This window comes from Elephas maximus, chromosome 11, assembly GCF_024166365.1.
Source record: "Elephas maximus indicus isolate mEleMax1 chromosome 11, mEleMax1 primary haplotype, whole genome shotgun sequence".
NCBI lineage: Eukaryota > Metazoa > Chordata > Mammalia > Proboscidea > Elephantidae > Elephas > Elephas maximus.
In genome coordinates, this window is record NC_064829.1 from 104,895,272 (window position 1) to 104,907,785 (window position 12,514).

Below are 12,514 nucleotides of genomic sequence, written 5' to 3' on the forward strand. Positions count from 1 at the left end.
TGCTGACCTTTTGGTTAGCAGCTGAGCTCTTAACCACTGCGCCACCAGGGCTCCAGGTACTCTACAGTTAAGAGGGGCTTTTCCTCTCCCTGTTTCACCTCCCTCTGGGTCTCTGGAAAGAAGAAGTAGGAACTCTCTCTTTAGGGGACCGCACCCCACCCCCAAGCAGTCACTGGTCCTTGGGGGCTGGCCCAGAAACCTCTAGAGCTTCTGCACCCCTCTCCTCCACCCACAGCCAGCTGAGTCACCCTCTGCTTTCTCCCCGTCATGCCTTTCTCCATGACATCAAGCTTCTCCCAGGGCTTGCAAGCGGACCGTTGGAAGGGCGGCGTCACCTGTGTCACGACGCCCTGCCCCTTCCCACCCTCCAGAAGAGGCTCTGGCTGTGGATGGTGTCGGCGTGACAGCATTTATTCCAGACTCCAGTGTCCACAGATGAGGGGCGGGGCCGGGGTGGGGATCCAGTGTCAGACTATGCAGCAGGACGGCAGGTTGGGGGACCAGCAAGGGAGGCAGGAGGTAAAAATAGCCCCAGCCGCCCGACCCTCAGAGCCTCATCCCAGGCCAGGGCCTGGGCTTGGGTCCAGGAGCTATTCTGGGGCCTGGGAGAGTCACACTCCCTGGAGGGAGGCCCCCTCCCATCTCCTTTCCCTCCCAGCCAGTGGCTGCTCTGGGTCCTGCCCAGGCAGAGGAAGGAAGGGAGGGAGGGCCGGAGAGCGAGTGGAGAGGGAAGGCAGGGGCGGGCAGAGGTGTGAGCAAGGCCGGTTGTCTGGTCCTCTGATGCCCACTGCAGATCTGGGTCCAGTGACCGCCTCAGGGAGGTCCATGGGCTCAGCACTGGGAAGAAGGTAGAGAGGGTTAGGCTGTGCTCACAGAGGCCCTGCCACTGCCCAGCGGGCCCCCTCTTATCAAGGTGCCCAGGCCCTTACTCACCTCATCTCCGAAGCCCCCGCTGCCACCCCTGGCTCCTCCAGAGGCACCTCCCATGAGAAGGCCTCTCTGCTCTGGCCTCTCTGACCCTGAGTGGCTCAGGTCTGGCTCCCCAGGTGGCCTGCAGGGAGGAGACGGCATGTCAGAGGTGGTCAGGGTTGGGATAGGAATTGGGGATAGAAGGGCAGAGATGGAGTTAAGGTGGGTGGGGATGGAGTGGAGGGTGGGAATGGCTTAGGGTTAGGGATAGGGGTAGGAATTGGAAATGAGGGTGGGTACAGGGTTAAAGACACTGTCGGGTTGGAGATGGCAGTGTGGTTGGGGATGGTTATGGGTTGTGTTTGCAGCTGGAAATGGCGATGAGACTAGAGTTAGAGAGGGGCTTGGGAATGGGGTGGAAGTTGGGTTTGGTGATGGTTACAGGTTGGGTTTGGGATTAAGGATGTGGCTGCGGAAGAGATTGGGGGCAGATGATCAGTTGGGGCTGGAGGAAAAGTTGGAGCTAAAGGCTGAGGGTGGCTGGAGCTGGGGTTGGCAACAGGGATGAGTTTGTGGATGGTTGGGACTGAGAATGAGGATGTAGTCGGGTGGGTTGAAGATGACATTAGTTCTGAGATGGTCATAGGTTGGGTTTGGGATAAAGGATGGGGGCGGGGTTGGGATTGGTGATGAAGTTGGGTTTGGGGATGAGAATGGGGTTAAACTGGGTTTGAGAATGGGGATGAGTTTGGGAATGGTTACAGGTTGCCCCTGGGGATGGGATTCGGTTTGGGTTGGTGTTCAACTGGGTTTAGAAATGGGTGTGGGTTTGGGAATGGCTAGGAGTTGGGTTAAGGGATGTGTATGGGGTTGGGGATGGCTATGGGTTGGGTTTGGGTTTGGGGTTCAGCTGAGAATGGAGTTGGGGATGAGGTCAGGGTTGGAGCTAGGGATGGGAAGGATCACAGAGGTTCATTTAGAGGCTGCAGGTCACTCACGGTGCTCCCTTCTCTCCCCGCCGGCAGCAGCCAGGACGTCCCTTACGTCTCATGCAATAGAATGCAGCAACGACCAGGAGCAGGAGACTCACACTGACAGCCACGGCCATGACAGCCACTCCTGCCTGGGCAGTCTGGGGGGCCACTGCAGCAACAGGGCAGAGAAAGGGGTTAGTCAGCAGGGTTCTGTCTGCCCCGTGCCTGGCTCCCCTGCCCCCACCATGGGTACTCACCGGCACCAAAGTGGAAGACATGCCGGACGTTCCCGTGGGGGTTGGAGGCCTCACAGGAGACGCCGTCACGGCTCAGGGCACTGGTCACCTTCAGGATCAGGGAGCTGCTCACCCAGCCCTGCCCTCCGGGGGCCAACTCTGCTGGCTGAGGAGGCTCGGGTCAGGCCCTCATGCATGGCGCCAAGGGCTGGGGTGAGGGCAGCGGTGGAGGATGACCAGGTCCCCAGGGAGTGAGGGACGCAATGCCTGGCTCAGTGAGGGGGCTGAGGAAGGATGCCTGGGTCCCAGAAGAGGATTCGGGGTGAAGAGGAAGGTCCCTTACACTACCACCCAGCCGGCTCCAGCTGAGTTTGGGCACTGGGTAGCCGCGAGCAAAGCAGACCAGCTTGACTTCATCTCCTTCCTGCCAGCTGCCCTCAGCCTTGGGCTGGGTCTCATCTGCCCTCAGCTCAGGTAACCCTGTGGGGGGCAGCGGTGGGGATCAAAGTGAGAGAGAGGCACAGAATGGGAGGGAGCCAGAAAGAGAAAAAGGAAAGGACTAGAGGGAAAGACAGGAGTCCCTGGGTGGTGCAAATGGTTAAGTGCTCAACACTAGCCGAAAGGCTGGCGGTTCGAACACACCCAGAGGCACCTCAGAAGACAGGCCTGTCGATCTGCTTCCAAATGGTCACAGTCTTGAAAACTCTATGGGGCCGTTCTACTCTGCACATGTGGGGTCGCCATCAGTCAGAAATGACTCGACGGCCACTAACAGCAACCACAGATGGGAAGACGGAGGGTCCAGCCACGGGCATGTCCTGTTTGTCCCGGCCCCCCACCCCACTGTACACCATCCAGGCCTGCCCCCCACCCCAAACCTTGGACCAGCAGCTTGAAGCTTTGTGTGCGGCTCAGGAGGGGCACCGTGGACATGGAGGCCTCACAGATGTAAGTGCCAGCAGAGTCAAAGGTGACGGAGCTGAGCGAGAGTGTGGGGCTGTCCCCCATGGGTGTCGAGTCCTGGGGAGGGGAGAGGCAAGGCAGTGAGGAGGCGAGGGCTTGACGAAGGGAGAGGGGTGCAGGTGGAGGGTGCGTGGCTGGGGCCCCAATCCTTCACCTTGGTCCAGCGCAGGGCAGGGGTGGGCAGGCCTTGAACAGAGCAGTTCACATCTGCGCTGCCGCCCAGCAGTAAGAAAAGCTCCTCTCCCACGCTGAGCTCCAGGGGGTCCAGGTCTGTGGTGGGGGACACACACACTGTCACTTTCCCAACCTCTCACCCACACAGGGATTCTCCGGGGCTGTCGGGGTACAGACATTAACGGATACTCCTAAGCATGGAATGGAGCCCTAGTGGCACAGTGGTTAAGTGCTATGGCTGCTAGCCAAGAGGTTGGCAGTTTGAATTCACCAGTCGCTCCTAGGAAACCCTATGGGGCACTTCTCCGTCCTACAGGGTCACTATGAGTCGGAATCAGGTTTGGGTTTTTTGGTTTAGGCACAGAATGCCAAGTGTTCCCCATCTTGTCCTCATGAAATCTCCATCCTTCCATCCAAGTCCTCAAGCTAAACTCTACAAATCTGACTCTAAAATACAGGCCAACTTGACCCCTTTCTTCCGGAGCGGACACCTGAGCCGGAGGTTAATAGATAACCCGGAGGTGTGAAGTATTCCTCACAGCCTTGCCACCCATCCTGTTACTCAAACCAAACAAGCCCTTGCTTCCCCCATCCATCGTGTCCTTATCCACTCCGCTGTCAAAGTGGACCCTCCCACTGCTCTCCACCTCCTACTCCGATGTGCTCAGACGCTGCAGTCACTTCTTCACAGGTCTCCCTGCTGCTACTCTTGTTCTTTCCAGTCCATCCTCCACTTAGCAGCCAGAGGGGTCCTTTCAAAACACACATTGGTCAGCCCTCTCCTTTGCTTAAAAATCCTGCAGTGGCTCCCCAGTACCCTCAGCATCAAGGCCAAATTCCTTAACACAGCCTGTAATATCCTACCTGGTCTGGCCCCTGTCCACCTCTTTGGCTTCATCTCCCACCCTCCCCCTTGCCCAGTAAGCTCCAACCACCACGTTCTCTTGTTGTATGCCAAAATGGGCCCTGCCTCAGGGCCTTTGCACTTGCTGTTCCCGCTGCCCAGAATGCTCTTCTTCTAGCTCTTCCAGTCTCTGATTCCTTCTTGTTCTTTGTGTCCTTGCTCAAACGTCCCCTTCTCAGAAAGGCCTCCCTGACCACCTGTTGTGGAAACGCAGATGCCTCCTCTAGGATTTACTCCTCCAGCTGCTGCTGAGAAGGCTGTCAGCTGTCAACCCTCTCTGGGAACTGCCACAGCTGCAGGGAGCCCCCTCGCCCAAGGTCATGCCCCTTTCCGGGTGCAGCCCACACCCAGTGACTACATGGGGGTACGAAGGCCCAGCTCTCCAGCCCCAACTCTGAAGGGCCAACTCAGCTTCCAAGCGCCCTAGGGGAGAATGGAGGGCTTGCTGCAAGGACATCACAGCCCCATTTCTCCCTCTGCCCCACCCCTCTCTCAACAGATATTGACGCCAAGGTGGCGGTGGCTGTTGTCAGTTGCCATCGAATCTGCTCCAAATCACAGCAATCTTACATGTAACAGAATGAAACGCTGCCTGGTGCTGTGCCATCTTATGATTGCTGGTATGTCTGAGTCCATTTTTTCAGATACGTTTCCAAGTATTCTCCAATAAACTTCCTGCTTGCAGATCTCTGAATCAGAATCTGCTTTCAGGAAAACAACTCCCCCCATTTAAACACCCCCTGCTCCCCTGCCAATCCTCTATCTCACCCACCCTGTGTTATTCCCTGTCATGCACGTATTGCTACCCAGTGTCTTCTTTAGCATTTATGAGCTCTGGGAAGGAGGGGGCTGGGCTGCCTTGTTCACAAGTGTGTCCCCAACATCTGGCACAGGGTCTTGTCCCAGGTAAGAGTACATAGGTCCTTGTTGTTGTTATTCGTTGCCATCAAGTCAATTCTGACTCATGGAGACCCCATGTGTTTGCAGAGTAGAACTGCGTTCCACAGGGTTTTCAAGGCTGTGATCTTTAGGAGTCAGAGGACAATCGATCAGAGGGCTCTCTCTAAAGTGCAAACCTGATCCTCCTCTGCTCAGAACCTACCATGGCTCCCCAGTGCCCTCAAAAGAAAGCCCAGCCCCTCACCTCAGCCCAGGTAAGGCTGAAGGTGACTCTGGGTGGATTCGAATCACCAATCTTCCAGCTAGTCATCAAGTGCTTAACCCTTTGTGCCACTCAAGGATTCCTTAGGTTCTTAGGTCCATCAATAAGGAGTTCTGAGAAGGAACAGCCCTTCCGCAGGGCTCGGGTACCAGCGGACTAAGATTTCTTAGAAGACTGGGTAGGAAATAGATGGTAGAGAGGGTGGGAATTTAACGAAAAAGTGAGGAGAAAAGCCTGGGCTGTGATGAAGAGATAACCTTGACGGGGGAGAAGCAACAGCTGAAGGTCAAGCTGCCCAAGTGGGCAAAGCCAGACCTTGAAGGGCTTTGAAGGCTGTGGTGAGGAGCTGGACTTTCTCCTAGGAGCCCTGGTGAGCCATGGTAGGTTCTGAGCAGAGAAAGGTCAGGTTTGTGTTTCGAAAGAGCCCTCTGATCAGACTGACAACAGCAACTCGAAAGGTCAGATAGGAAGTGTAGGGGGGGCTCAGAGTTTATGTTAACGGGGGAGGAATCATACAGAAAAGGAGGATGAGAATGATGGCACAACTTGAAGGATGCACTCAATGTCACTGCATTATTGTAGGTGAAGAAACTGTTGAATCGGTGTACGTTTTGCTGTGTATATTTTCTACAACGACAACAAAAATAAATTACTAAAAAAAAAAGGAGTCCTCTAATGAGAAGGCAGAGGGGGTCAGAAGCCGGGTGAATGGACACGAAAATAGAGGGTGGAGAGGAGGAGTGTGCTGTCTCATTGGGGGAGAGCAACTAGGAGTATATAGCAAGGTGTATATGAATTTTTGTATTAGAGACTGACTTGATTGGTAAACTTTCACTTAAAGCACAGTAAAAATTAAAAAAAAAAAAAAAGGAGTCCTCTGGTTGCCTTGTGTTGAGTGGGTTGGAGGAGAGGAGACTGAGGCAGGAGACCAAGGAGGAAGGTAGGGCAGGGACCCAGGGGGAGAGAAGGCAGCTGGACCAGGGAGAGAGAGAAAGGGCTCGAGGGAGAATGTTCCAGAAAGGGGATGAAAGTGAGGAGGCAGTGGATGTCAGGGGCCCCGTCCTTTTCCTCCACCCTCTCCTAGGTTTCTCACAGGCCACATGCAGCTCCAGGGTCTGGGAGAGCTGGGCGTCCTCTGGGGCATCGTAGTCCTCCACCTTACAGCCGTAGGTACCACTCTGGCCCCGACGCACGCCTTCCAGAGTCAGGTTTCCGTCCAGGTTTGTGTTCAGCACTGTCTCCTGCTGGTCCTGGGGGCCATGGATGAGGAATCAGGTTTAGGAGCTACCCCAGGCAGGCGGGGTCATGCTAAGCCCGGGGCCACCGAGGTCAGAGTCAGGGGTCTTGGTGGGTCAGGGGTCACCAGGTTAGTATCATATTAGGTCTGATCCCACTCAAGTAAGAGGTCAGAGGTCCTGTGAGGTCAAGGGTCCCCCAAGGCAGGTATCATGCTAAGTGAGGACTCTCAAATCAGGGGTCAAGGTCCTGTTAGGTCAGGAGTCACCCAAGATAGGTATCATGCTAAGTTAAAAAAAAAAACAAACCCAAACCAAACCTGTTGCCGTGGAGTCGAATCTGACTCATGGAGACCCCATGTGTTACAGAGTAGAACTGCTGCATAGGGTTTTCTTGGCTGTAATCTTTATGGAAGCAGACTGCCAGGCCTTTCTTCCTGGTGCTGTTGGGTAAGTGAGAACTGCCAGCCTTTAGATTTACAGTCCTGCGCAAACTTTATACTAAGTCTGGACTCTCTCAAATCAGGGTTGGGGTCCTGTTAGGTCAGAGATCACCTAAGACAGGTATCATGCTAGGTCAAACCCAAACCAAACCAAACCCGTTCCTGTGGAGTCAATCCTGACTCATAGTAACCCTATAGGACAGAGTAGAACTGCCCCATAGGGTTTCCAAGGCTGTAATCTTTATGGAGGCAGACTGCCACTTCTTTCACCCACAGAACAGCTGGTGGATCCAAGCTGCTGACCTTTTGGTTGGTAGCCAAGTGCTTAACCACTGCACCACCCAATCTCCTATGCTAAGTCAGAATCCTCTCAAATTAGGGGTCAAGGTGGTCAGCAGCCACCCAGGTCTAATGTTAGAAGCTAGTGCTGGTGAGCTTGTCCCAGAGGTCAGGGGCTGAGGGTTTATAAGGGACAATGGAGTGATCACCTGAAAACGGAAAAAGGTGTACTCTGGGTTGGGACTACCATCCCCCCGGCAGAGTAGTTGGACTGTGTCGCCCTCTCGTACCCAGCCCTCTGTGGTTGATGGGCTGGCCCGCCAGAAGTGTACATTCTCCGTGGGATCTAAGGAAAGGGCACAGAGATTAGGGGTCAGGGGTGAGAGGCAGGACTGGATTAAGGGAGAAAGATCAGCACTAAGGTTGGTGAAAGGTTAGAGGTCGTATGTTTGAGGGCTTAGGTTCACACATCATCTGAGATCAGGAACCAGAGGTAAGAGGTTGAGAGAAGCTGAAGTTACAGGTCAAGGGTCAGAGGTCAGTGTGTGTGTCAGGTCAGTGTGAGATTAGGGGCCTGATGTCATCCTGGGACTCAATTTAGTGTGAGGTGAGTGCGGAGAGGGGAGAGCTCAATGTTTAGTCAAAAAACTTGATGGGGCTCGGAGTAATATGGATGGTCAGAGGTTAGAGGTCAGAGGCCAGCACCGGCACGCATTTGTGTGTGAGGCACTGTGAGGTAGGTCAGGCCATGGTGAGGAGGGGTCAGAGGTCAGGGCCAGCATAGACTCACAGTGCAGGGTGAGGTGGAAGGGAGGGCTGTCCAGGCGGCCGTGGCGGCCCCTGGGCTGGCTATAATGAGCGGCACAGTGGAAGCTGGCATCCCGGTCGGCTTTGTGGAGCCGAAGGTAGAGGACACTGGAGAGAGACTGCAGGCCTGAGGCCTCCCGGATGGTGCGGCTGGCCGTGTAGCCCTCTGGGAGAGACAGGGAGAGATGGTCAGTAACCCCCAGCCAGCCCCCCACCCCCACCCCCATGGCTGCAGTGCCGCTCACCCGGGTTCACCTTCGTGGGCACCTCCAGGCGCTGCCCGTTTCGATACCACGTGATCTGGGGGGCTGGGTTCCCATTCCGGCTGTAGCAGGTGGCAATCTGAGGCAGATGCAGGTGTGGCCCTGGGCTTAGAGCCAGGGCTCTCAAGTCTAGGTCCCCAGGCTCTCCTCCCGCAGGACCCCTCATTATTCACACCCAAGAATCTGGGTTCCCAATCCCCTCCTCTCCCAAGTTTCAGGAGACCAGGTCTCCGTTCCCCTCCTCCCTCAGATCCAGGAGTCCAGGCCCCCAACTCCCTCCTCCCTCAGATCCAGGAGTCTGGCTCCTCAGCCCCCTCCTCCCTCAGACACAGGAGTCCAGCCCCCAGCCCTCACCTCCCTCAGATCCAGGCATCTGGACTCCAGCCAGTCACCTCCTTGCAACAACCCAGGGATTCAGACCCCTCCTCTGTCCAGGCCCCAGCCTCTTCCTCCCCCAGGACCCTGGACTCAAGGTCTATTCCCAAGGTACCTTATGTGCCAAGTTTTCCATCACAGACAGTGTCCCTTTGTTGGGCTCAACCTCGGTGGCCTCTGGTTTTGCTATGGAGAAGACGTTAAAGCCAGGAGCCTCTCCCTCAGCTCTCACCTGCCTCCCTGCCCCCGGGGAGACCCAGGACACTCACCAAAGACACGGAGCCGTGCGGTGGCCTCGGCAGTGCCCGCCGCCCCAGCCTTCACCACACACACGTAGTCCTGCTCGTCGCTCACCTGGGCCTCAGTCATCACCAGGCGCCCCTGGGAGTCCAGCTGGTATGGGGGGCTGCGGCTCCAGGAGTCAGACACTGTGCCCTGCAGCTTCGAACCCTGCAGCTCCACCGAGGTCAGGATGTGGCGGGCCCCAGACCGATCCACCTGCGAGCAGGCAGGGCCTTAGCTCAGGCTGCCCAGTTCGACCCTCCTCCACCCCTCCCCTTCTCTTTCCACATCGCTTTCATTCTGCTCCTCTAAGGGCCTGTCCTTTTTCATCTTGCTTTCTCTCTCAGGTCCCTCTGCCCCTTTCTCCGCCTCCTTCCACCCTTGCTTCCCTATCTTTTGACTTCCTTTGCTTTCTCTCTCCCTCTGCCTCCATCTCATTCTGTTCCCGTCTTTCTTTCACTCTGTCTCCTCCCTTGTCTTCTCGTTTTCTTTCTCTCTTGGAACAAAGGCCTGGTGATCTGCTTCCATAAAGATTACAGCCAAGAAAACACTATGGAGCGCAATTCTACTCTGTCACACATGGAGCCGCCATGAATCGGAATCAACTTGATGGCAATGGGTTTCTCTCTCTCTCTCTCTCGATTCCTGCCCTGGGGTCTCTTGCTTTCTTGGTGTCTCTGTCTCTGAAAGTTCTCTCTCTCAAGAGCCAGCACTCCAAAGGACAAAATCATTCTAGTCTCAGCTGTACCCAGCCACCAGGGAACCTTGTGAGTCCTTGCTGGGCCTTAATTTCCCCATCTGTAAAATGGAAACACAGTTTGGTGGATTGCTAAGGGTCCTTTGGGCTCTGTCAAGGTAGCCTTTGCAGACCTGAGTGCCCTGACTCCCGGCCTGCAGCGCTCACCAGGAACCATTTCATCACATAGTGGTCTTGGGCCCCCGAGGGGGTACAGTTCAGAGTGACAGGCTCTCCTCGCATCACCTCCACCAATGGGGGCACGGATACCTGCACTTCAGCCTCAGCACCTGCAGGAGAACAAGAGAGCGCTCGCCCACTGCCACCAGGGACAGTCGGCAAGACAGAGTCCCTCCTCCCTCAGACCCGGGAGTCCAGGCCCCAGCCCCAGGAGTCCAGGTCCCCAGCCCCTCCTCCCTCAGACCCAGGAGTCCAGGTCCCCGGCCCCCTCCTCCCTTAGACCCAGGAGTCCAGGCCCCAGTCTCCTCCTCCCTCAGACCCAGGAGTCCAAGTCCTCAGACCCCTCCTCCCTCAGACCCAGGAGTCCCAGCCCCCAGTCCCCCCTCTCTCAGACGCAGGAGTCCAGGCCCCAGCCCCCTCCTCCCTCAGACCCAGGAGTCCAGGCCCCAGGACCCTCCTCCCTCAGACCCAGGAGTCCAGGCCCCCAGCTTCTTCCTCCCTCAGATCCAGGAGTCCAGGCCCCAGCCCCCTCCTCCCTCAGACCCAGGAATCAGGGGCCCCCACCCCCCATCTCTTATCTCTGTCTCTGACAGTTTCTCTCCATCTCTCCCTTCACTTGCCGAGCTGAGGGTTCATCCCTGGGTGGCACAGTGCCCTGGGGACCTCCATTCAATCAGCCTGGCTGAAAACTGTGTCCGCCCTGCTTCTCCCACTAGACCAAATGCCCTCAGAGTAGCACCCGGGCTGGGCCTGCCCAGTGACGTGGGCACCTGTCTCTCTCCATTCTGGTCTCCATCTCTGCACAGGTGATGCTCAACCTAGGTCTCAGTCTATTTCTTGGTTTTGGTGCATTAATCTCTCAGTTTCTCTGTCTCTCTGGGTCTCTATCTCTCAGCTTGTCTCTTTCAGTCCCTGGGTCTCTCATCCTCCCTCAGAAGTGGGGTCTGGGGTGTAGGTTGCGGCTGGGCCTGGAGCTGAGGCGGGCTGGGTGCGTGGGGGTGGTGAGGGGGGACAGGGCTGGGCAGGTTTCAGGAATGTGGGAGGGACAGGCTGGATCAGACCTGCCCGGCTTGGCGCCAGAGCCCCCTGCTCCCCCTGTCTCTTTGATAGGGGGTAAGGTGAGTCACCCCAGAAGAGGGTAGTGTTGAGGCCCAGAATCCTGGGTCCTGAAGGAAAGGGGTCTGGGGTCCTGGCCTCCTGGGACTGAAGGAGGAGGGGGCTGGGGGCCCTGGCTCCTGGGTGTGAGGGAGGAGGGGGCTGGGGCCTGACTCCTGAATCTTGGGAAAGTCAGGGGCTAGGGGGCTGGACTTGTGGCTCTGAGACAGGAAGGGGCTGGAGGCCTGGACTCCTGGGTCTGAGGAGTTGGGGCCTGGGGACCCAGGCTCCTGGATCTGAGGGAGGAGGGGGCTGGGGCCTGACTCCTGAATCTTGGGAAAGTCAGGGGCTAGGGGGCTGGACTCCTGGGTCCCAGGTCCAGGCAGAATGAGCCGTGCTTGTTAGGAAACCACGCTGCTCTTTCACCCTCTGGGCTGGCATACTGGTACCACAGCTCTCAATTCTTAGAACCTCCCTTCCCTGCCCTGCCCAGCCTGGCCCAGCCCAGTCCCTGGGGACCCACTATTTGCCATACTTGTGCCAGGGGCCTGGATTCCCAGGCACCCACTTCTGGCCCCCGCCGGTCCCAGGGGAGTGGGAGTGAGGCCAGGCTGGAGTCTGGGGCAGGGTCTGAGCTACAGACAGAAAAGGAAGGCAGAGAGGTTTACTCTGTCTTCCCCAATCTCTCTCACTGCTCTGTTCCTCAGTTCCCAGCCCCTCAGGGCCTCCTCCCCTCCCACCACCATGCAGGCGTGTGGATTTATCTGGGGCCCCAGGAAGGGGGCACTGTCATTCGGAAACACTGTTCCAGGGTCACTGCCCAGGCCAGTGCTCTAGCCCTTTGTAGAAGGGAAGTGAGCCCTTTGGGGTCTGATCTCCGAGACTATGTTGGGAAAACTCCTAATGAGTGCCACTCGGTGGTTTCTAGCCACAGGGTCTCTAGCTTCTTTGAAGGGTCCCTGACCCCCTCCAAACTTGAGAACCTTTGAGCCAGATCCCTGAGGTTTTGGTCTTTTGTGTCCTGAGGGAAGAGGCTGCTGGAGGCTCGAACTCCTGGTCTGAGGGAGGAGGGGGCTGGGGACCCAGATTCCAGGGTCTGAGGGAGGGGGACTCGGGGCGAGGACTCCTGGGTCCTGAGTGGGGAGGGAGCTGACTTCTCGGGTGCTTTCTGATCCACTGCCAGGCTGTCCCCAGCTCCCCTGCCTGGCTGTCCCCAGGTCTTTCATTGGGACGGGTATCCCCCCATACTCCCATATCCCTTCTCCCTGGGGTTCCCAGGTTTTGCTCCTCCGCCCGGAGTCTCGCAGAGCCACCCCCCAGTGCCGCCCTGTTCTCGGCCCGAGCCATACCTGGACGCGCCCAGAGTAGGAGCGTGAGCAGCAGCAGCCGGGAGGCCCTGCGCGCCCCAGCCAAAGCGTCGGGGGGCTCCATGTTCGCGGAGGTGGCGGCAGCGACTGAGCCCTGGCTGCCTGCGGCTCGGCCGCAGCGGGCGGTGGA

At 57.2% G+C, this 12,514-nt stretch overlaps 1 protein-coding gene across 1 annotated transcript; it reads right to left on the reverse strand.

Annotated features, from left to right (window-relative positions):
- Positions 1–373: 373 nt before the first annotated feature.
- Positions 374–12,510, reverse strand: BCAM (basal cell adhesion molecule (Lutheran blood group)). Its single transcript, XM_049901381.1, has 15 exons — positions 12,367–12,510; positions 9,911–10,032; positions 8,994–9,222; positions 8,840–8,910; positions 8,332–8,428; positions 8,070–8,252; positions 7,489–7,625; positions 6,416–6,572; positions 3,237–3,352; positions 2,998–3,139; positions 2,463–2,599; positions 2,141–2,285; positions 1,908–2,052; positions 934–1,051; positions 374–837 (listed from the first exon to the last, which is right to left on the reverse strand). The coding sequence occupies exons 1-15, from the start codon at positions 12,446–12,448 to the stop codon at positions 832–834; spliced, it is 1,887 nt and encodes a 628-aa protein (XP_049757338.1). The 5' UTR covers positions 12,449–12,510; the 3' UTR covers positions 374–831.
- Positions 12,511–12,514: the final 4 nt, after the last annotated feature.

Excerpts from the sequence above, each read along its gene's own strand:
- BCAM (XM_049901381.1), bottom strand. The coding sequence starts at position 12,448 with ATGGAGCCCCCCGACGCTTTGGCTGGGGCGCGCAGGGCCTCCCGGCTG. Across the intron at positions 9,223-9,910 it reads ATGTGATGAAATGGTTCCTG|GTGGATCGGTCTGGGGCCCG; the intron begins GTGAGCGCTGCA and ends GCCTGCTCGCAG. Across the intron at positions 7,626-8,069 it reads CTTCCACCTCACCCTGCACT|ATCCCACGGAGAATGTACAC; the intron begins GTGAGTCTATGC and ends CCCTTTCCTTAG.